The sequence below is a fragment of the Rhincodon typus genome, unplaced genomic scaffold, assembly GCF_021869965.1.
Source record: "Rhincodon typus isolate 14 unplaced genomic scaffold, sRhiTyp1.1 hic_rhity00002611, whole genome shotgun sequence".
Classification (NCBI taxonomy): Eukaryota; Metazoa; Chordata; class Chondrichthyes; order Orectolobiformes; family Rhincodontidae; genus Rhincodon; species Rhincodon typus.
In genome coordinates this window covers 1-23,172 of record NW_025968249.1, presented here as the reverse complement: position 1 = coordinate 23,172, position 23,172 = coordinate 1, and the positions used below count along the sequence as shown (strand labels likewise).

General features: G+C 41.8%; 1 protein-coding gene and 1 long non-coding RNA gene across 3 annotated transcripts; one reads left to right on the top strand and one right to left on the bottom strand.

Annotated features, from left to right (window-relative positions):
• Positions 1-2,243: 2,243 nt before the first annotated feature.
• Positions 2,244-7,111, bottom strand: LOC125481564. The gene is made up of 3 exons (XR_007261380.1): positions 6,998-7,111; positions 5,888-5,939; positions 2,244-2,353 (listed from the first exon to the last, which is right to left on the bottom strand). It is a non-coding gene; the product is annotated as an uncharacterized LOC125481564 (long non-coding RNA).
• LOC109910953 (zinc finger protein 319) lies at positions 6,297-17,463 on the top strand. 2 transcript variants are annotated; one of them, XM_048593286.1, is made up of 3 exons: positions 6,297-6,675; positions 12,412-14,180; positions 16,410-17,463. In XM_048593286.1, the coding sequence occupies exons 2-3, from the start codon at positions 12,521-12,523 to the stop codon at positions 16,418-16,420; spliced, it is 1,671 nt and encodes a 556-aa protein (XP_048449243.1). In that variant the 5' UTR covers positions 6,297-6,675; positions 12,412-12,520; the 3' UTR covers positions 16,421-17,463. The 2 variants fall into 2 exon arrangements, with proteins under 2 accessions (XP_048449243.1, XP_020365798.2); XM_020510209.2 differs by having other exon boundaries at positions 6,355-6,675; positions 12,412-17,463.
• The last annotated feature ends 5,709 nt before the right edge of the window (positions 17,464-23,172 follow it).

Sequence of the window (23,172 nt, the reverse complement as noted above, 5' to 3'; positions counted from 1 at the left end):
ATTATCAGTTCAGTGTTTCTCGGTTCACTGAGATGACCCTTTGCTCTGCCTTTTCCAGATATTTTCACTTGCTTACAGGAGGGATTGGGCAGTTGATTCACAACTTATAAAGTCACTGGCTTATTGGTTTAACAAAACCACAGTTTACAACAACAAATGAGGGGGAAATGAATTGGTTGATTTTAGAATTGAGGTGGTTTCAACTGCAGAGAAAAGAGATCTGGTGACTTCTCTCAAACATTCACACTCATAAACTGTTCAGCTACCAGAAGCCATTCACATAGTTGTTGGCAGGCAGAAAGCCTTTGTCACTGATAACTAGCTACCACTTCACAGACCAGTCAGCTACTTGCTAATGGCTGAATCTCCATTCATGCATATCCCCTGGTTCCTGTGCATCTGTAACTAGACTTCCCCCACTGCTTGAACCAATAGCTGTATAAGCAATACTCACGATGAGTGTTAGGTAACTTTGTTTTTAAAAAATGCAGAAATCCTAGGACATTCCATATTTTTTAAAATAATCCTTTTCCATTTCAGACCACAATCAAAAATACAGAAAAATAAAATGGTAAGCTCTTTCCAACGCATTCACAAGTCTTAACTGTGAGGTCAATAAACCTTTCATGATCTTGCTGCCAGTCAGACTGCAGAATCCAGAGGTTCTCGAGAACTTCAGAGTGACTGTAATGACAGTAACCTTAGGAGCTATTGACAGTATTGTCCTCTTGCCGTGAGACTGGAACTTCAATTGACAAAGTAGGTCCAGTTAAGTGGTCACCTTCACGGTGGCTCAGTGGTTAGCACTGCTGCCTCACAATGCCAGGCATCTGGGCTCAAAACCAGACTCGGGCAACTGTCTGTGTAGAGTTTGCACATTCTCCCCTTGTCTGTGTGGGTTTCTTCCGGGTGATCTGGTTTCCTCCCACAGTCCAAAGATGTGCAGGTTTGGTGGATTGACCATGCTAAATTGCCCATAGTGTCCAGGAATGTGTAGGCTAGTTGAATTCGCCATGGGAAATGCAGGCTTACAGGAATAGATCGGGGTGGGATGCTCTTCAAGAAGTGGTATGGACTCGATGGGCCAAATGGCCTGCTTCCACACTGTAGGGATTCTATAAATCTCTGACATTGATCCTGAATTGCGCAGAGGGAAAAATGCTGCTTCAGTTCTGATGCAAGTTATCAACATGAACATTACTTTAGTTATTCTTTCCAGCAATGCTGCCTGACCTGCAGAGTATTTCCAACATTTTCTACTTCTATTTCAGATTTCCAGTGTTCACAGTGTTTTGTTTTTGTACTGGTGTTTAGTTCACTGCTACTTCTCTTCCAGGAATGCACACCATGAAGAAGGTCTACTCTTCTCTCCAACAGGATTTTGGCTTGTGGTCATAGGGGCCACAGGGACAGCAACAAAAAGAGAACACAAAGAATTGAAGGAAATTTGTGCACAACACTTATGCAAACACAAAGTTATAACCTTGCCATATCGATTGAAAATCAACTGTACAACGACTTCACAACAAAAGTACAATTGCATGCAAACCAGGTGGGTTAAGTTACTGTTTTTTGCTCAGACAGCTGTAAAAACAGCTTCAGTTTTGAGCTCCTCCTAGCTGCATTTGCAGCAATTATGTCTACACTGATTAAATAAAGCCCATACAATCTGCACCCAGTTTGCACTTTAATTTTTTAAAATCTATTTTCTAACCAACCTGTTCAGAGATGTTATTACACACCTCTGGAGCAGGTGGGACTTGAATTTGTGCATCCCAGTCCAAGGGACAGGGACACTTCCACTGCACTACAAGAGGGCCAAAACATTAGATTGGAGGTCAGCATCACTAGTCCCGTAACATCACTAATGATTCCACCAGCACCCTTCACTTTGCACTTTATTAGCAAGTCATTCATTATCCAAGAATGCAAATTTCAAATTAATGCCTCAAGAAATAATGAGTGCACACTAATTTCCTCCTTATCATGTAAGCTAAATGTGTGCAATAAAAACAAGAAACTTAAAAGAATTTAGAAGTTCCCACTTGCCAACCACATTCAAGAGCATGTTCTGGAGGACAATACATGGTAACTGCTAGATTCTCTCACTGAGCTGTAAGTATACAAATACATGGGCTGTGATGTGTAAGGGAGTTCATACAGTGGGTTACTGGAAGAATTCTATTCACTATGTAATTTAAACATTTTGTTTGTGCACAGTACAATTGCATAAGGTCACATACCTCAGAGATCCTAATGGAGTGATGTTCCCTCTAAGCTGTGCAGCCACACAGTCACACCATTCCCAACATTGACTTCCAGTTCCAGAAGTCTGTGCCTGGACCATGGAGGTCTGTGCAGAAGATAAAAACTTAAAGGGAATGTAGTTATTAAGGCACTACAATTATCATCCTTGTAAGTCTCCATACCACATTATATGACAACATAACATGAAGCTTCTTTATGATGGATGTGAAGGTTCAATAGTTCTTCAATTAAATTGCCTTGTTTTTCTGATATTCCCCAAGATGACCTGCTCACAAAGGTCTCATGGAAAATGCTGCCGCTGGAGTAATTGTAGCCTTGATGATTCACCGAAGACAACACAGAAGGAGGCAGTGATTATGACATCTCCAGAAACCTCCAGCAGCTCCTGCACAGCCTCCAGAGGGAGAGGCAGCAAGTGAGTACCTTACCAAGGAGGAGACCCTATGCCTATAGGCCTTGCTGTCATCTTCTTCAACCTTCTAAAAGACAGAACAGGCACTGATTAAGGATGTCCCACTCCAACATCGCTGAACTATATGGCTTATTGTCAGCTGTAAAGATGTGTCAGTGATGTATTGAATCAACTCAGTGCACCAACTGAGGTTAAAGTTGCTGAGCTGGTGGAAGGTGCAGGTGAACACATCGTCAGTGTGTCCTCTGAGACTTCACTGGTTTCCTCCTCAGAGGTTGAGCTGAGGGACTCCGGTGCTAATGGGTGCCACTAGTACTTGCTTGAGAGAGGAGAGGGAATTAGTTGGAGAAAATGGTTAAAACCTTGTGCAAAAGAAGAATGAGTTCCTTCTAGTGGTATCTGAGAGCAGTACAGCACAATGAATTTTACCAGATTGACTGCTCATTGGTGACTCCCCATCTCCATGAGTGGTCCTGCTCTTCAACAGCCAACTCCACTGTTTTCTCTTTAAAGGGAGTGCGAAACTAGCAACCTGAGAGGGACTACCAAATGTTGCAGTATGCTCCTGCACACCTCCAAGTGATTGATCGTTGACCCAGTGTGGAATTTTTATGTCTTTGGAGCAGCAGTTAAATTGAGAGGTGCAGGCAAAAGCCCAGAAAACCTCTGCTATTGGGCATGTGACAGGGAGTTAGGATGGATAATGTTCAAAAATTGAGAGATCAAATGTACCGACAATTTCATCGAGACAATAACAGACCAGCCAGCCAGATTTCTGAACAGAAGAAGCTTCCACTTAATGAATGTCCAACTGGTCTGTGATCACCTCTGTGATATTGCTTGAGGGATAACTAACGTTACAAGATGGCAGCGGAGTAGGATTCCTAAGCTAGAGCTCGTCCACTCCATCCATTTCTTTTCTTCTTCTTTTCCTCTTTCTGCTTTTTTTCTTCTTTCTTTGTTTTCTCGCTATTTACCTCCATTCCCCACATGGACTCGATGGACTCCTGGCCTTGAGGAAGCCCAGCGTGGACTCATGGACTCCTGGCCTCAAGATGAAGCCCAGCACGGACTCCCTGCTTTAAAACTTTAGGACTGTAACACTGAACTTTTACCTTTATTTCTCTATTTTTCTAATTTATGCCTAACATTTTGTACCTAGGCATCTTTGTACCTAGCTTTGTAAGAACTGTAACGTTCATCTTTTAATTTAATTTCTTCATTTTTCTAATTTATACCTAAGTTTTTGTACCTAGGTATCTTTGTACCCGAGATGACACTGGAAACGGCGACTTTGTACATTTTTCACTGTACTCATGTATCCCTGTACTTGAGTACATCGGACAATAAACCTAAATCTAATTCTAATCAGGGCAATTGATGAAAGAAACTTTGGAACACCGGAGTTCATTATTAAATCCATTATCAAGATCTTTATTGCAGAGCATTTAGAAAGCAGAGGCAGGATCAGACAGAGTCAACATGGATTTATGAAGGATTTAGGAAGATTTTGACAAATCTGTTGGAATTCTATTAAGATGTAACTAGTAGAGTTGACAAGGGGGAGCCAGTGTAATGTGGTGTATTTGGACTTCCATAAAGCATTTGACAAAATCCCGCATAAGAGATTATTGTGCAAGATTAAAGCGCATGGGATTGGAAAAGTGTATTGAGAAACTGGTCGGCAGAGAGGAAACAAAGAGTAGGAAGTAATGGGTCCTTTTCAAATTGGCAGGCAGTAACTAGTAGGGTGCCATAAGGATTGGTGCTGGGACTCCAACCGTTCAAAATATGTATTAATGATTTGGATAGAGGAACAAAATGTACATCTCTAAGTTTGCAAATGATACCAAGTTGGTTGGGAGAGTGAACTGTGACGAGGATGCAGAGATCCTTCAGCATGATCTCGACAGCTTGGGTGAGTAGGCAAATCAATGGCAGATGCAGTATAATTTGGTTAAATGTGAGGGTATTCACTTTGGAACCAAAAACAAGAAGGCAGATTACTACCTGAATGGCTGTAAATTGGAACAGGGGATTGTGCAGTGGGACCTGGGTGTCCTTGTGCACCAGTCGCTGAAGGTAAGCATGTAGGTGCAGCAGGTGGTAAAGAAGGCAAATGGTATGTTGGCCTTCATTGCGAGAGGTTTTGAGTACAAGAGCAGGAATGTGTTTTTGCAGTTACACAGGGCCTTGGTGAGGCCACACCTAGAATATTGTATGCAGTTTTGGTCGCCTTTTCAGAGGAAGGATGCTTTTGCTCTCAAGGGAGTGCAGCGAAGATTTAGCAGGCTGATTCCAGGGATGGCGGGACTGACGTATGAGGAGAGATTGACTAGGTTAGGATTGTTTTCGCTGGAGTACAGACAAATGAGGGGGGATCTCATAGAGACTTATAAAATTCTAACAGAACTAGTGTAGGTGTAGGGAGGATCTTCCTGATGGTGGGTGTGTCCCGAACCAGGGGTCACAGTCTGAGGATTTGGGGTAGATGATTTAGGCCAGAGATGAGGAGACATTTCTTCACCCAAAGAATGGTGAACCTGTGGAATTCATTACCACAGGAAGTAGTTGATGCCAAAACATTGAGTGTATTCAAGAAGTAGCCAGATAGAGCACTTGGAGCGAATGGGATCAAAGGTTATGAGGAGAAAGCAGGATTAGGCTATTGAGATAGGGTCACCGGACCCGAAACATTAACTCCGATTTTTTCTTCACAGATGCTGCCAGACCTGCTGAGCTGTTCCAGCAACTTCTGCTTTTGTTCCTGATTTACAGCATCCGCAGTTCTTTTGGTTCTTATTAGGCTATTGAGTTGGAAGATCAGCCATGACGATGATGAATGGCAGAGCAGGCTTGAAGGGCCGAATGGCCGCCTCCTGCTCCTATATTTTATGTTTCTAACTGTAATGCCTTGAACAGAACTAAGAGATGCCACTACAAATCGATCAGATAAAACCTCTGCATTTTTGCTACATCAAGTGGTGTTTGGTGGTGGTCAATAAGGGACACAGCAGCTAAAATCAGTTCAAGCGTGTAGCTGGAATTTACAACCACAGTTGTCTGTTGTCCTTGAAATCTGAGCCTGGGTATTAATATGCATTACACTCCTGCGTGAGCTGGCCTAAGTAGGTATCTAAACATCGGTCTAACAGGTTTGCAACAGTTTGTCAATAAAGTTCAATTGTGTAAAAAAATAAAATCTACCTGAAGGACGAGATTCCACTCACATCCCGATTTTCGTACACGGAAAGCCCAGCTTGTGAATGCAAAAGACAAGTCTCAATTATTTACAACAGTGAAATGGCAAACTGTACAACTGTTTAGAATCGCCTTCGCGAAAAAAAAACACAAGGTGGGGTGAAAATATGGATTCAAAATTTACAGTTCGAAGTCGGAGAGGAACTAGATTTAAAAGTGAGATTGGAATGAGGAATATAATGGAACAGTTGAATTTAAAATTCGGGTTAAGGTGGGAATTTCGGGAAAAAGAATAGAGAGTTCGATTTAAAGCTGGAGTAAAGACTAGGAGTTGAGAATTAAAGGCTAAGATTTAGGATTGGAATGAATGAATGTGGACAGGAGTGCGCTCGGGGTGGAGTTAGTGAGGGTTCATCCTGGTGCCGCGGGACTGGGAAGACTTGTCCCGGGAGCCGGCACTGGCTGTTCAAGCGGGATCCGCCGGGGGCAGCAGAGAGCCGGCAGCAGTGACAGGAAACTCCGCGGCCTCTCTTGGCTTCCTGTTTACGCGGGCCGAGCCGAGGAGGACCGGACCGGGCCGCGCTGGAGCGGAGCCGAGGAGCCGGTGCGAACAGGAGTATTCAGCGGCTCGACTGACACCTTGAAGCGGCGTCCCGGACAACCGTGAGAGCCTTCCAACCCCGAGACCGAGGAAGAGAGAGAGTCAGGAAAGGCCGCGGCTCGGGGGTGGGGGCGAAAGGCCGGGGCCTGGGCGGCGCTCGGAGCCTGATCTTCTCCTCACGTTCCCCCAGCAGGTACCGGAGGGTTCTCGGGGCCAGGGACTCGAGTGACGAGGCCGATGGGTTTAGTAGCGGGGACGGGAGGAGGAAGGGGAATGGGGAGAACCGGCGCTCTCGGCCGGCAGGAGGTAGAGGCCATTGTCCCGGGCCTGGCGGAGACGGCGCTGCCCGGGCCGGCTGCTGGGCTTACACGGCTGAGGTGTAGCCGATTGCCAGGGGGACCGCCCATTGGGAGCGGGCCGGCGCCGCCATAACTGCTCCGCACTGCAGGCCATGTGCCAGCAGCTGCCTCGGTGTAACCTGAGACCCATGTGCCCAGAGTGTACCCGAGACTGACCTGGCTAAACGCTGGCGCCCCTTGATCCCTGCCCATTATTATTGCTCTATGATGATCGGCATTACAGTCCCCAATCCCTGGCACTGCTGTGCACCGTTGCACCTTTTCATGCTGTTGCACCCAGTCTCTCTGCACTGTTGCTTCTCCGTGTTTGGTATTTCTGCCTTGTAGTGCCCCTTGATCCATAGCATCACTGCATACTATTGCCCTTCAGTTCCTGACCTCTCTTCTCCCATCACCCCTCAATCCCTGCTAGTTTTGCATGCTGTTGCCCCATCCTTTTATTAAGCTCAATCACTAGTAGCTGTTCAGTATTTGGAATGTTGTGCTACATTTGGAGTATTGTGCGCAGCTATGGGCCCCATATCTCAGGAAAGATTTCCTGGTCCTGGAGCCGGTTCAGAGGAGGTTCATGAGAATGGTCCAAGGAATGAAAAGCTTAACATATGAGGAATGTTTGAGGTCTCTGGGTCTGTACTCAATGGAGTTTAGAAGGATGGGGGGGAACAGAATACTGAATGGCCTAGACAGAGTGGATGTTGGGAAGATGTTTCCATTGGTAGGAGAGACTAGGACCTGAGGGCACAGCCTTAGACTAAAGGGGAAGACCTTTTAGAATGAAGATAAGGAGAAACTTCTTCAGCCAGAGAGTGGTCAGTCTGTGGAATTCGCTGCCACAGAAGGCTGAGGAGGCCAGGTCATTGAGTATATTTAAGATGGAGATAGATAGGTTCTTGATTGTCAAGGGTTATGGGAAGAAAGTGGGAGAATGGGGTTGAGCAACTTATCAGCTATGATTGAATCGTGGAGCAGATATGATGGGCTGAATGGCCTAATTTCTGCACCTATGTCTTATGGTCTTATTGCCTTCAACCGCTAACACATTTGTAATTTACTGCTGATCGAACTTCAGCATTTCGACTATTTTACCTCCACCTTTGTGCACGATTGGCTTTCAGTCTCTGGCGGCTAAGCACTGCTACCCTATTCCTTTATGTTTAGTCATTTATTATTTCACAGCCAGTTATCTGCAATCCTTACCAGCATTGAGATTTTTTGTGTGTACTTGAGAAAAACACAGAAATCCTCTGTCCAAGGAACTCTGGAAAAATGGCCCTATATTTTTAAAGTTGTGGTTACAGAGATAAATACTGTATATAATGCTGTTTGAAGCAAACATTTTTGTGTATAATGTTAAGCCCTGTATCCAACAATGAAAAAGACTTTTATGTCTCAGTTTAGTGGTTATATTTTTAATTGTGTTTATTTAAATTAAAACCTTGTTTGAGGCATCAACAGGTGGGAAGTGTTCACTGTGTGACCTGAATTATCTACTTCACCTCCTCACAGTTGTCTATTCTGTTTGTTTCAACTGACAGGAAAATCATGCGCTGGCAAATACAGAAGTGGTAAACATCCTCACCCAAGTGTCAGCCCCTGTGTCTGATGGTTCCCTCACTGTGCTTGGCTTCCATTATTCAAAATTGGGACACAACTTTGTTCCTGCTGCTAATCCCACTGTTCAATTCCTTGTCAAAAGCTGTAGCAAACTGGGGTTCTCTGACTTGCGTTTGCTTACAGTCATGGGAAGGTGCATATCAGTTTTGGTTCAGCAGCAGCTAATTGAAGCAGGAACTGCTGGTTAACTTATTTGACTCAATATCTTCTAGCTGGCTTTCATAACTGCTTTGTGACCAGTGAATAATTACAAATATCTCTCTTCCTGCTTAAAGGGTTGAACTGATAGACAGAAATATGTTGTAACATTGAAGTTAGAGCCAAAAAATAAGGTATCTTAATTTGTGGCAGAACTAAGTAGTCTATGGGAGATATATTAACACAAAATCCCATTTGAAATGAAACCCTTTGGACCAGAATTAGAAACTTTCACTTCACTTCCTTCCTCACAACTCCTATAAACCAAAGTGATGTAATCCAGGCTTCCTCCCAGCAGGAGGCTGTGCATCACATTAGATCTTGTTTAATCGGCAAATTGAATTTTAGAAAACAAAGTACTAGTAATAAATGGTTTGTAGTCAGAGCAGTTCAGAAGACCTCACTCCCTACAGCTCTAAGATACACACAATCTAACTCTCAGAATAATTTTATTGATATAAATCAACACCCAAGTTGGCAAAGATGACAGTAGTACAGTGGTAACAATGCTGCACGAGCAACCCAAACAACCACCAGTTTAAATGTCACCTTGCAGACCAAAACATGGATTGTAAGGAATCTGAGTGTTTGTGGTTTTGTATTGTAAATGAAACTGCTAAGAAATTGTTGGAAACTCAAGTCATCTATTAACGTCCTTTAGGACTGAGCACCCTTACTTGGTCTGGCCCACCTAATTCTAATCCACAGACTGTTAATCTTAAAATCATTGCTGTAAGTAGATCCTCAAGGCAATTGCAGTTGGGCAATGAATTTGTTTTTGCCAGTGTTGCTCACATCCTTAATGTAAAAGGAAGTACTTCCAAAAAGTAGATTTTTGTGTTTTCTTTCTGGATTCAGAATGGCTCTTGTTAACAAGCCAGGAATCAGATACACTCTAGTGTTGTTAGTAACAGAGGTAAACTTCTAAAGCAGCTGACCATGGGCACTTTAGCCTTTGTGAGATTTTACACCAGGGATGTAAAAGTTTCACACTGCAACCTCTTAACTGGAAAAACATGCAACAGTACAATCAGATTCCAATCTTTTACACTAATGGAGCATTAATAGATATTGGCTTAAAATATGTTTTCCCATGGCTCATTGGTATTAATATGTAATTGGGGAGACTCTGTGTAAGCCAATAGATCTGATGCTAATACAACAGTGAGTTTGAAATTGAAGTCTCAATTATGTAAGGGCGTTTTCACCCATTTTTCTGTGCTTTAAGTTCCAGGACTTAATCAGGAAATGATTATCTCCTCCAAAATCCACGGAGGCAGCAGCAGAGTAGCCTATATGCCATACTCATGAAGTTGATCTTAATCAATCCTTTCTTTGAGATGCCTGCAGTGCAGTTGTTGTTTGCTTAATGTTTCTGACCAGTAGAAGAGCCAACATCCCATTTTCTTAATTTTTCGCTGTACTTTAAATGGAGTTATTTCAGTAGGGACTTACTGAACTATACCACATACAGAACTGTCTGCACCAGATTTTCAAGCTTTTACTCATCCATTCTTCGTATTTTAAAGAACACAGTCTCATCTTCGTTCATTTTTTGTTCTTTGAAATACATTCAATGCATACAGTCGGCCTTCAAGGACTAAGTCCCGGTACCAATATATTCCCATTTTTCCTCAGTGCTTTTCAAAACCTGCATACTCCTTTGAATGTAGGATGTCAAAATGTTCCAAATGTAACCAAACCAGTAAGATAAACAAGGTTAAACTAACCTAACTAGTAATTAAATCTTTGACCTATGACCCCATTGGTTGAATAGTGTTGGTAACACCTTTATTATTGCAATTTCTTGAAATCGTTATTCCTTTTAGTTAATGTTATCATATTAAAATGATGATATAATGAGACCCCTCCTACACGCCACTGAGGAATTGCATATAATAGGAACAGGTGGATAACTGGAGTCAGTTGACATTATTGTTCAATGTGCCCTCTTGCTGAGTTCTTGTTTTCCTGTTGATCTTAATGCCATGCCTGTGGTGATTGTGTTACTATATTGAATATCATTGATTTGTGATTTCACTGTCTATCCTTTATCAAACTGTCATGTGACTGTTATCAATTTAAATTGGATTTGTTAACCTTGTGGCCTCATAAACTACATTCAAAGGAAGTAGTGCAATTGGCTGCCTTTGAGTGTGTTTGGATCAAGGATCTGACTGGATTTTAACCATTATGATAACTCTCCTTATGTGACTGGCCTGTAAGGTTTTCTGGATTATGCAAAGTCATAGCTGTATCCTGGAATGAATGCCAACTAACGTTGTGCTTGCTGCAATGGAACATCTCTTCACTATCTACACTGCACTGCAATCACAGTGTTTTTAAATATTACAACTATTACTCCCAGCATGTTGCTCTGTGGAGTTGTGGAATGCGAATACAGTCTTGTTATGTATTGTACGGCCAACGTCCCTCTACTATACCAGATGGTAAAACTTAATTTCTGAAGAAGGGTCTAGACCTGAAACGTCAGCTTTCCTGCTCCTCTGATGCTGCTTGGCCTGCTGTGTTCATCCAGCTCTACACCTTGTTATCTCTTAGTGCTATATTGTCAGGTTGGTGGACAAGGGGTGCTGAAGGGTATAGGACAGTCTGTCACCCTTTCACCCTGACAATGATTCAGTAAGCAATGGATAAAACTGGATCTGTACAATATTCACTCGGATGTGCTTGATTTAGTATCACTAACATTCTATACTGTTAAAAAATTGAAATAAGACTGCAAAAACATTGATTTATTGCATATTTCTAGTGTAGTTTCTGGACCAGTTGTTAACTTTTTGTTGAATGAATGAGACACCGTTGCTTTAAAAATCAGATTCCTGATTCAAACTGAATTTAAGCTGGCAGTGGGGATTTTTTTGTTAATGGATGTGGGCCTGAGGTAAAAACACACAATTTACTGAGGGACATTACGCTGTGACAATCCATCAGTCATGACCAGACAGGTTTTTCCAGGAGCTCAGAAGAATGAGCAGTGATCTTATTGAAACACCAACTTCTGAGGAAACTTGACAGGATAAATGTTAAGAGGATGATTCTTCTCAGAGCATGTAATCGAGAACTGGGGATATGGTTTAAAAATAAGAGCTCCCCAGTTAAGATGGAAATGAAAATTCTTTTCACTGCAGGTCATTAGTCTGTGAAATTCTCTTCACCAGAGATTTCGACATTGAATATGTTCAAGGCTGAATTAGATTTTTGAATCAACAGGCATCATTGATGGGGTTGGTGATGGCTGTAGACAGGAAAGTAAAATTGAGGCCACAATCAGATCTGCTATGATCTTATCGACTAGCAGGACAAAATGGCCCATTTGTGCTTATGCTTTGCAAATGGACCATCTACACTTGTTTCAGTATCCATCAAGTGCCTCCTTCTTCACTAACCCCACATATACATATTTTCCCCTCTTGTCTCTTCCCACCTTACTCAGTTTGGGCTCTCTTTCCTAGTTTTTCTTTCGTAGCCTCATGTCCTTTTTATCCTAATTTTTTTTTTTAACTGCTCCAATTTCTCTGTCCAGCTGCCAGGATCTTGTATATGTGGCAATGAAGGAGACAATCTGCTTCCCAAAGTGTGTTTTATCTGTATTGTAACTGTTGCACTTCACTCATTTTTACATGCCCTCCTTTCATGGATTTGTAGATGTATTCAACACAGCCTCATGGAAAAATGCAACAAGAACAGATTGGATTTTGTTTTGTAAAATAAATTCATTTTTTTCTTTTCAACAGATAAGTTCGACCAGTGCTCTTTGCTCAGTGTGGAATTGGTGAGAGGCGTCCATTGTTTTGACGATTTCATCTTGGAAAGTAATTGTTTTCCAATGTGAGTCCATTCAACATGACAGAGTGTTGGGAGGAGCACCCAGCTGCCCCACCCTTGGTGGAGAACTGCATTCCCCAGACCACTGAGCGTGCTCTTGAGTTTGCGATTGTGTTTCCTACTGATGGAGCCCTTCAACAGCATCAGCCAGTGTCAGCTGAGAGCTCCCAGAAATGCAACATGTGTGGCCAGACGATCACGCAGCTGTCAGAGCTCCAGCAGCACCCGTGCTTTGTCAACATGAACCGCTTCTACCAGTGCGCCCAGTGTCAGAAGACCTTCAGCCATTCCAACGACTTGTTGCAGCACCAGTGTGGCCAAGTGGAGGAGAAGCCCTTTATCTGCCATGTCTGTAAGATGGGTTTCTCCCAGTTGCTGGCACTGGTGCAGCACCAGAATGTCCACAATGAGAACAACCCCTTCAAGTGTACCATCTGTGGTGAGAACTTCCAGCAGTCATCGGAGCTTATCCTGCACCAGCGGGTTCACATCGAGGATCAGCCCTTTGAGTGCACTGTGTGCAAGAAGAGGTTCAAGGACTCTTCAGAGCTGGTGGCACACCAGCAGTTCCACGCACCCGAGAAACCCTTCAAATGCAGCGTGTGCCAGAAGGGCTTCAAAAAGTCGTCGCAGCTGGTCCGACACCAGTACATTCACGGTGAGAAGCCCTTCAAGTGCTCCGCTTGTGAGAAGTCTTTCCGCCACGCCTCTGAGCTGCAGCGACACCAGAGGGTGCACACCGGCGAGCGGCCCTTTAAATGCAACCAATGCGACAAGACCTTCAGCCAATCCTCTCACCTGGCACACCACCAGCGCATCCATTCAGGCGAAAGGCCCTACGACTGTGGTGTCTGCCACAAGAGCTTCAAGCACCGCTCGCACCTGGTGCGCCATATGTGTGTCCATGCTGGCGAGGACATGTTCAAGTGCGTTATCTGTCATGTGGGCTTCAAGCAGCCTGGAGAACTGCTACAGCACCAGTGCACGACAGAGCCTGAGCGACCCTACAAGTGCGGCCAATGCAACAAGAGCTTCAAGCGCTCTTCCTACCTTCAGCACCACCAACGTGTTCACTCAGGGGAGAGGCCTTTTAAGTGTACGACCTGCCAGATGAGCTTCAAGCAGCTTTATGCACTGGTGCGACATCAGCGCACCCACACTGGGGACAAGCCCTACAAATGCACCGTCTGTGACAAGGGCTTCAGTGAATCCTCGCACCTCCTGTACCACCAGCACATTCATACTGGAGAGAGCGTTTTCCAATGCACAGGATGCCAGAAGGGTTTCAAAGACTCATCAGAGCTCTTACGTCACCGCTGCGCCAGGGTGGAGGGCAAACCCTTCAAGTGCACTGTCTGCCAGAAAGCTTACAAGCGGGTTTCAGCTTTGCAGCTCCATGAATCGACCCATGTGGAGGAGAGGCCATTCAAGTGTAATGCCTGCGAGCGACGCTTTGCATGTTCCTCAGATTTGGTGGATCACCAGTGTCGGCCTGCCAAGGAAAAGCCGCTGAAGTGTAGCGACTGCGAAAAGAGGTTCAAATATTCCTCAGACCTGGAGCGGCATCGGCGCGTTCATACAGGGGACAAACCTTTTAAATGCATCACTTGTGACAAGGGCTTTAAGCAGAAGGAACACCTGATAAAGCACCAGAATGTCCACGCCAGAGAGAGTCAGTGTAAGTGCACATGGTGTGGTGAGAGGTTTACAGAGCTAAGCTATCTACAGGAGCACTGCCTTCAACACACAGCGCAAAACTCCTATGAAAGTTCTGCTTGTGGACAGTGATTTTTATTTTCTTTTCAAATTTAGTTTTGAAAGCCTGATCTTGCTTAAACTTGTACAAACTGTGGCACAGAGAGATTTGTACAGGTTGACAGGCAGCATTAGCCCTTAAAGCAAGGTGTCCAAGCTTCATGGGTGAAATGTGGTATAATATCAGCTACCCCACCCCCAACCCTGTCTGCATTGAATTTCATTCCAGTTTCCCATCAATTCTCTGATACCAACAGGTCATTTTTCCCAATTTAGGGTACCCCAACCTCCAGGTCCACACAGTCAAAATGGGACAAAGCAGAAAGGATGGTATTTCAGTGCAAATAGAACTGAGTTGTCAGGCCATGTCGACCACATTGTCAGGATTCAGAAGGATTGGTCAGAGTTTAGATACTGCCCTGAGTGAGTTGCTGTCCAATTTTGACACAGCCAATTCCTGTGAGCTGTAGGTGCCACTTCAGTGACTTGGATTCTTCTTCAGTCACCTGTGACTGTGTCCTGCTGAGAATATTCAGGTTTTTTTTTAGCAGATACTTATGCCTCAGTGCACTTTCTTTTGTATGAGAGCAATTTCCCTCTTGTGTGCGCTCGCCATAGCTATGAACGTCATGTCCCAAGATAATGCAGCTGTACCCCTGAGCATTGCCCCTTCCACCCTCCAACCTTTCTCATTCTCTGTCATACCAATATCCACAACGTGACCAGGTAAGATGTAACAATTATATCATTTGTAGTAAAACTGATTTGAAAATTGAGGCTTATCAACTTTGTTGGAATAAAGCTCCAAAGTAGAAAGAAATATTTGTTTGTCTTGACATCATGGAGCTCTGAAGTTTGGGGATGTATTTTAGAATCAATGTTTTTGTGCAATGGCAGCAAGTGCCATTATTTCACATTGTGATGTTTGTTGGACCTTGGTCTGCAACTGTCCAGTTGTATTCAGTGGGATAGAGAAATACTCAACTTTACTTCAGATCCCTCCCACTGTTGGAACTTGGACTATGTTCCAGAACTGTGCTTAGTTCTAATCCCATGATCTCCTTTCCCATCATTTGAAATCACTGCAGAATACAGTGGTATACTTTTAGGATGAAAAGTTGATTTACCACAATCCTTGTTTTTGTGAAGAGAAAATTTAAAGAAATAGGATGTACAGGTAATATATTTGTAAAACAGCTTGATCCTGCGAACCATTCAGTAATTTGCTTACTTTGTCAATTCCATTCTCTGTCCTCCCTGCCTCATGGGCCAGTCCTGAGGGCTTGGAGGTCTATGCAGCATCTTTCTCCCAGGCATCTATCATGTATTTGGCTGTTAGAAAGTGCATGAATCTGGCTTCGGGGCATTACTTTGTCTCTTGGCCTTTGCACTTAGCCAAAGCAAACAGCAGTGAGTAAATGTATAAACTGCATCTTTTATGGAATGCCATAGGTCAAGTATCCTAAGCCATCATGGCATCTGGGTTATGTTGCTATTAGCTGCACCTTAACACGACTCTTGTAGATGATCTCACAGCCTATTTAATAATTCACAAGCAAATACAGTAGGAAATGCTTAATGGAGACATTTCTTTTGGAAAGGAATTGGATTCTTAAACTAGATAATTGACTTGGGGAAACATTGGCCATGGGCTGAACATTTTATTGAAACCTAAAACATAGGGAATATTCTTATTGATCAGGTTTTATGTTGACATTTTAATCAGGAATTTCTGGTGCATTTTGTTGCATAGATTTTCCGTAAGAAGGCAAAAGTTGTGACCCATTGATAGCCAGCAAAAGGTATCCCACCTCCCTAAACCTGCAGAAATTAAGACTTAAGAATTTGTGAATTATTTTCAGAATTCTGTTGCAAATGTGTAATTAAAATAAGCTTTAATTTATTGTTTCATAGTAGCATGAACTCCAGGTCTGCATTTTCATTGCTGTGACCTATTAGATTGCCAGTTCTGTTTTTTTTTTGTGTTATCAGTTTGTGTCTTGACAGGAAGATGGTTTCATAGTGAGTCCTTTTTTTTTTAAAGGCAATACTTTTAACAAAAATGTTTGATATAAATGTCCTCATGTCATTTGTGGAAACGGAACCACGAACAGTGTTTTTTATGGGTTTTTTGCCATTTCGACGTCTACAGTCTTGATATAGAACAGGATGAACTGAAGATGCGGACACAGCAAAGCTCGCCTGACAAGCCTCCTTTGAAAATGAACCTGCACCATGGAAGTTTGGGCAAGAAGTCAGTGAAATCACGTCCAGTCTAAACCTTAAATACTGTGGTCTTTAAAAAGGTGGACTTTTGATGAGAAGAGTGGTATGTTATTGATAGTTGAACCAAGGGTGGTGTTGTTTTGTGTCATCTCCATTTTGTAAGCACTAACAGTTTGCTAAAGCAGACGCTAAAAATGAAATGCAGATTAATTAAAAAAAAAGTAGGATTAATACTGTCTTATCAAAATAGTCCTCAAGCTGCCTATAGGATATCTCCACGGTTACCAGTGTTTTTTTTAGGAATGTAAAAGAGCTGTCTTTCCTGCTGCTGTGCATGGCTAATTGCAGAAGATAGGATTGTAGTTAATCTACATCCTTGCTGAGTGTCAGGAGAGTGTCTGATTGTAAGCCATTGAATGGGGAACTGATTGCTCTCATCAGTGGGACCTACATAACTTTTAGCATGTTAATTCTTTATTCAGTTGGCTTACCATTAAATATTCTCAAACTACGTGTGTGATGTGTTTTAAAAAAAAAAAGTGTCACAGATGAAAGTTTTTATTTTATTACAAATCAATTTTATTTTGTTCGGGCTACCGTAAACACAAGATGGTGAGCAATTTACTTTCAGGGTTCAGATGGCTGTACCATAAACCCCGTGAGCAATTTATTGATGTAATCAGCACCCAGAAAATGAATTGCAGCCTTCATACTTTTGCCACCTGTAATTTTTTTTAATATACATAGTCTTAATAAAGTTAAATCAATGCTAATGAAAATTGCTGACTGTTGTGATAACTGCAGGATGACATCCGCTTTACCGAAGAGTATGATGCAGTTCTCAATTAGAATTATAAGGAAATTAAAAGCAATTGTGTTATTCATATCTTCCACAGCTGTGAAAATGATTTCTTTTAAATGGACGGTGTCAGATTTGAACCATCTTATGCTTTTTAATAAAATTTCTGCCAGAACTATAATTAGCATCAGCATTTAATAGTCCTAATTTAATATACAAGTTATAGAGACATAGTTTTCATCTCTCTCTGTAGCCTCTCACCCTGTTGATCTTCCTGCTGGTTACTTATTGATGTCAGTTTCACAATGATACCTTGATTCCTTTCTTTCTACTTCTCCCTCTAGATGTTATTACGTCTGGCTTTACCTTAGATGTAATCTATTAGCCAGTCCTGATATTAATAGGTTTCTGTGAAGTGCTGTATCTTATATTTTTATTATCCATAGAAAAAACGCTCAACTCCCCTCAGTTCTTAATTTAGTTTTCCTATTCAGCTGGTTTGCAGAATGACACTTTGATTCATGAGCCAGGCTGTTAGCTGCATACATAAAGCTGGCTTATATAATGCAATGACTATATGTGATCTATTCCCATCAAACCTCCAGATTGTGTTTGTTTGCTTGTGTATACTTTTTGTTTTAATCCGATTCAGTTTAAATTATTTCTCTACTGCCAGGAAGCACTGTTTGAGGAAACTCAGATAATTGAGAATGTAAATTTGAAGAAACTGCTTCACCAGCACATTCAGAAGTGTGGAAAGTTAATCCTCTTTTTACAGAAAGAGGAAAATTGAAGAGCTGACTGCTGCCATTCACTTCTCCAGGATAAATTTATGTGAAGAGCTTGTGTGCCGTGGAGACTTGTTGAATCCTCATGCTGACCTTTTCCATTGCCTACTGCATTTCCAGAATTCCTTCACTTTTGTGTACCTATTCCCTAGCCCAACATTTATAAATACAGAAATGTGATAGCTGTTGGAAATTTAGTTTCATTTCCTTTGACACAGATCCCACCTTTACATACTTGAAGTCTGTGAAGTTACCTGGACAGAGATGGAACCTTCTCTTATGAATTAAAAAGAAATCTACTGATCATATATGTGAGATGTGATTTTTTTTTTAAAGATGATGCTCGAGTTTTTGGTAGTTGCATGCAGTCTGCAGCCTTGAAAGTCGCGGTCTTATTTTAATAGACAAATAGGTATACAAGTACAAGCAAAACAAATTACAACATTTAAGCTGAGTTTAAAAAAATTACCCACTATATCTGTAGGTGTCTGGAGTAACGAAGCTGATGGGAAACTAATCGCCTGTTCTGAACACAAAAATAGGACTGCATTATTATGTGGACAACAGCAAAGCAATACATTTAAAAAAAACTTTAAAAATTTTTTAATGTTACATTTCACAGTGAAAAATAAGGAGAATATGTGTATATATAGTCAGAACAGTCCATACAAGTTGATGAATATTGTAAAACTTGACAATATCCTTGTCAGACCATAGCTGGGGCAGTGTTCAAATTTTTGTCTGCTTGGAAAGGGATAAAAGGAATAAATTGAGTGGTGTTAAAGGTTTACTGTCTACAGAAAAATGGAGGGTGGAGAAGAAAAGGCTTATTTAAGTGTAGAAGATATTAAGTGGGATATTTAGGGTAACCTCAGAGCTATAATTAAACATAAATCAAAATGTACAGAAATTAAAGTTGGGAATACATAGTAAGAAATTGTTTATCAATAATTTTTCCTAAGTAGTTAAAACTATGTAGCAAGCAAGAAAATCATTTTTTAAAAAGATGCTTAGAAGCCACATAGGGTAATGAACTTAATCCAGAGGGAAAAATTTCATTTGGGTCTAAGAGTTCTACACTCAAATTTCTACCCTATTTAAAGAAGTAGATTAGATTTATGCAAATAGCAGAGAAGAAAAAACTTTTTATAATGCACTCAGGACAACTCAAAAAAAAAAGTGCCAATAAATGTCTTTAAAATGTTATTTAGTGAATGCAAGCCCCCAGAGCCAAACAATTGCCTTCTCATTTGGTGAGGTTTAAGGTGACAGTCTTCAGTAATGTGCAGCACTGGTTGTGTCTCTTCACAAGTGTGTGAGGAGTTTGTCCTGAAGCTTCAGTGGTGGTTGGCTATGCAAATATCCTGTCCAATTTTGAACCTGTTCAGCAAGGACCAATCTTGTTAGTGTAGGTCAAAGTATACCTTTTGGTAAATGAGGCTTGTCACAAGAAACTTGTTAGTGACTGACTGTTTCCATTCCTCATTCTAGGGAAGGTGCTAAGATGTGTTGTTGCATTCAGTTAAGTGTTAAAATGATATGTGTGTGTAATGACCTATGCCAGACAGGTGCACAGTACTCTGTTGCAAATGCGATAGGGGAAGTGGTGAGCTCCAGAGTACTGTGGGAGCAGTGGCCCGTGTAGAAACAGCAAGTTTAGTTAATAGATTGTTTCTGGAAGACAAGATCCTAACTTGAGTGATTCTCAAGTGTGTTAGGTTTGGATCATGCTTTAGTTCTAAACTTTGATGGAGATATGCACTGGATATGATCTTAGAGGAATTCTTTGAAATACAGTCCCTACGTAAATAAGCTAGCATGGAAAGGTCCAATGAATGGTAAAAGGTGAATGACTTATTTCTGACAGTGTACTAAAGAATCTGAACAAGAACATTGGTGAGACTGTCAAATCACACGGGTTGTTTCTATTACTTTTAATACTTTGTAGCAGTACTGCAATGAAGTGTCCAGCTAGACTGTGTTCTTAATTCCTGAATTAGGACTTGAATCCAGAAGCTTGACTGAATCAAAAGTGTTCCTAAGGGAGCTAAACTGACACTCAACACTAAAAGGAGCTGGATGTGTATCTCTTTAGGTACAAGAGGAACAGGTGACTATTACCACAGACGTGGATGACCAAATACTCTATAGAACCTTGGCTTCAAGCAGATAAGACAGTGTAATTATCTGTACAGTCCAGTTGATCAAGTCTGAATGACAAAAGATTTCAAAGTTAGATTGCTGTGATTATGCAAGATAGGGACACCCACCCCATTTTCCAAAACTGTAGTTCATTATCATACCATCAATAGTAGCTTAGATAGTTCAAGGAATGCAGAATGTTATACGGGTAAAGCAAGCAATTAGGAAGGCAACTGGCATGTTGGCCTGTCTTTAAGTAGATTGGAGTGCAAGAATAAACTAGATTGTATAGGTAGTTTTGAGGAAAGATGTTTTCACCCAGCAGCTGGTGGGAATCTGGAATGCACTGCCAGAGAGGGTAGGAAAGACAGGAAACCTCATAACCTTTTAAAACATATGTGGTTGAGTATTAAAATATCACAGCGTTCAAGGTTATGGGCCAAGTGCTGGAACATGGGAATTGATGTAGATATAGTTTTCTGAAGAAGGGTCTGGACCTGAAACGTCAGCTTTCCTGCTTCTCTGATGCTGCTTGGTCTGCTGTGTTCATCCAGCCTTACACATTTGTTATCTCTTGTATAGATAGGGTTGAGACCAGATCTAGAATATTGTTTGCTGTTTTGGTCTCTACACCTTAAGAAATATATATGTGCACTGAAGCAGCATATTGAATGTTCACTGTATGACTGTATGGGTTTCTGGGAATGAGAGTGTTAGCTTATAACACTGAATAGAGAAGACATATAATCTCAGGAATGAGAGGTCATAGAGTCATACAACACAGAAGAGGCCCTTCAGCCTCTGAATCTGTACTAATCTACATCAATTCCCCTTTTCCAGCACTTGGCCCATAGCCTTGAACGCTGTGATATTTTAGTACTCAACCACGTGTTTTAAAAGGTTATGAGGTTTCCTCTCTTTCCTACCCTCCCTGGTAGTGCATTCCAGATTCCCACCAGCTGCTGCGTGAAAACATCTTTCCTCAAAACCCCTCTAACCATCCTGCCTTTCACCTTAAAATTATGCCCAGTACTGACCCTTCAACTAAGGGAAACAGCTGCTTTCTATCCACCGTGTCATACCCATCATAATCTTACACACCTCAAATCAAATCCCCTCACAACTTTCTCTGCTCCAAAGAAAACAATCCACAGTTACCCAGCCTCTCTTCATAGCTAAAATACTCCAATGTTTTGAACAGTCCCAACATGACCTCCCTGCTCTTATAATCCATGGCATACTGATAAAGGCAAGTATCCCATATGCCTTTTTAACTACCCTCTTAACCTGTCCTACCACCTTCAGGGATCTGTGGACAAGCACCCCAACATTCCTCTCTTCCTCTGCACTTCTTCATGTCCTGCCATTCAATCAGTACTCAATTGTCTTGTTACTTCTTCCAAATTGCATCATCTCTCACTTTTCAGGATTCAATTCCATCTGCCACCGGTTTGCCCATCTGACCAACCTGTCCACACACACACTCTTGTAATCCTTCTTCACTATTAACCACCCAGCTAGTCATCATGTCATCTGCAAACTTACTTATCAAACCTATGTTCTCATAAGTATTGTTTTGATGTATCACAAACAATACGAGATATAGTAATGATTCCTGCAGTATACCACCCGGCATCATCCTCCAGTCATACAAACAGCCTTTCACCACCACCCTCTGACTATTAACTCTAAGTCCATTTTGAATCCATCTTGCTAAGTTACTCTGGATCCCATGTGCTTCTACCTTCTTTAACAAGCTCCTGTGTAGAATCTTGTAAAAGGTTTTGTTGAAATCCATATAAGCTACATCAACTGCATTACCTTCATCTAGACACCCGATCATCACCATCATGGTAATCTACTTGAAACATACAAGGTTCTGAAAGGGCTTGACAGGGTAGGTGTTGAGACATTGTTTCCCTCCTGGCTGGTGAATCTCGGACATGAGGTACAAAAAACTGCCAGACGTTTTGTACATCACGCTGCAATAATAACTTTTCAATTAAAGGGTTAGCCAGGATTATCTTTTGCTTTGCCACTTCCAATCCATGTCAGAGACATTTTGAAATCTTTGATCTGGTTGGTTTTTGAACACAGAAATTGACATTATCAAGGCCAACTGATTGAGTGAAAATATGAGTGTATTTCGTCAGTTTTTAATATTAGCTTATGGGACACAGACAATGGACTCCTTTGGAACATTTAGTGATCTTGCAAAAATAGAGTGTAGAATGTTTCTGGATGACTACAGCTATTATTCTACCGGCTAAGAAGGGACAGAGCCTGACGGCTTGTTTTGTGTCTCATTTTTAAGCAGAAAAGCGAGCTGGTGACTGAAATGTTGTGCTGATGGGTTATTTGACCATTTGAACTTTGCGATGGTGAAAGGTCATCAACCTGAAAGGTTAACTTACTCTCTCTTTGCCAGACCTGCTACATATTTGCAGCATTTTCTCTTCCACTTATGGAATTTATTACCTTGGGTTCTCATGTCAGAACAAATTGGAAACGGTGCAGAAACGCAATCTCCTTCATTTGAAAGGAATTTTCCCAGAAACGCTATTCCTTTCTTAAATCAGTAGTACTTACTCTCAGCAAGGAGCTCTTAGCTCAGGGATCGCTGCTTTATTTCCCTGGCAAAACTTTCCTAAGGTCAGAGAAGGAAATATTATACCCAACAGTTTTCTTGACTCCAAAATAAACAATTATGTCATCAGCAATCTGAGATTCTTGAACACGTTTCTCCGAAAGCAAGTTTCAAGTAATACTGGCCTTGGGCTGGAAGAATGTACATATTTTAACAGTGACCAAAAGCTGTTTTATCGAAAGTATGCGAGGTTCATTGTTCAGGAAATAAGGTATCAGTACAAGCTTGCCCGATCTGGTTTCAAACAGCCACAATGACAATTAAATTGCTCACTGATACAATAGGGGCAGGCATCTTCAGCGGGAGTTTCATA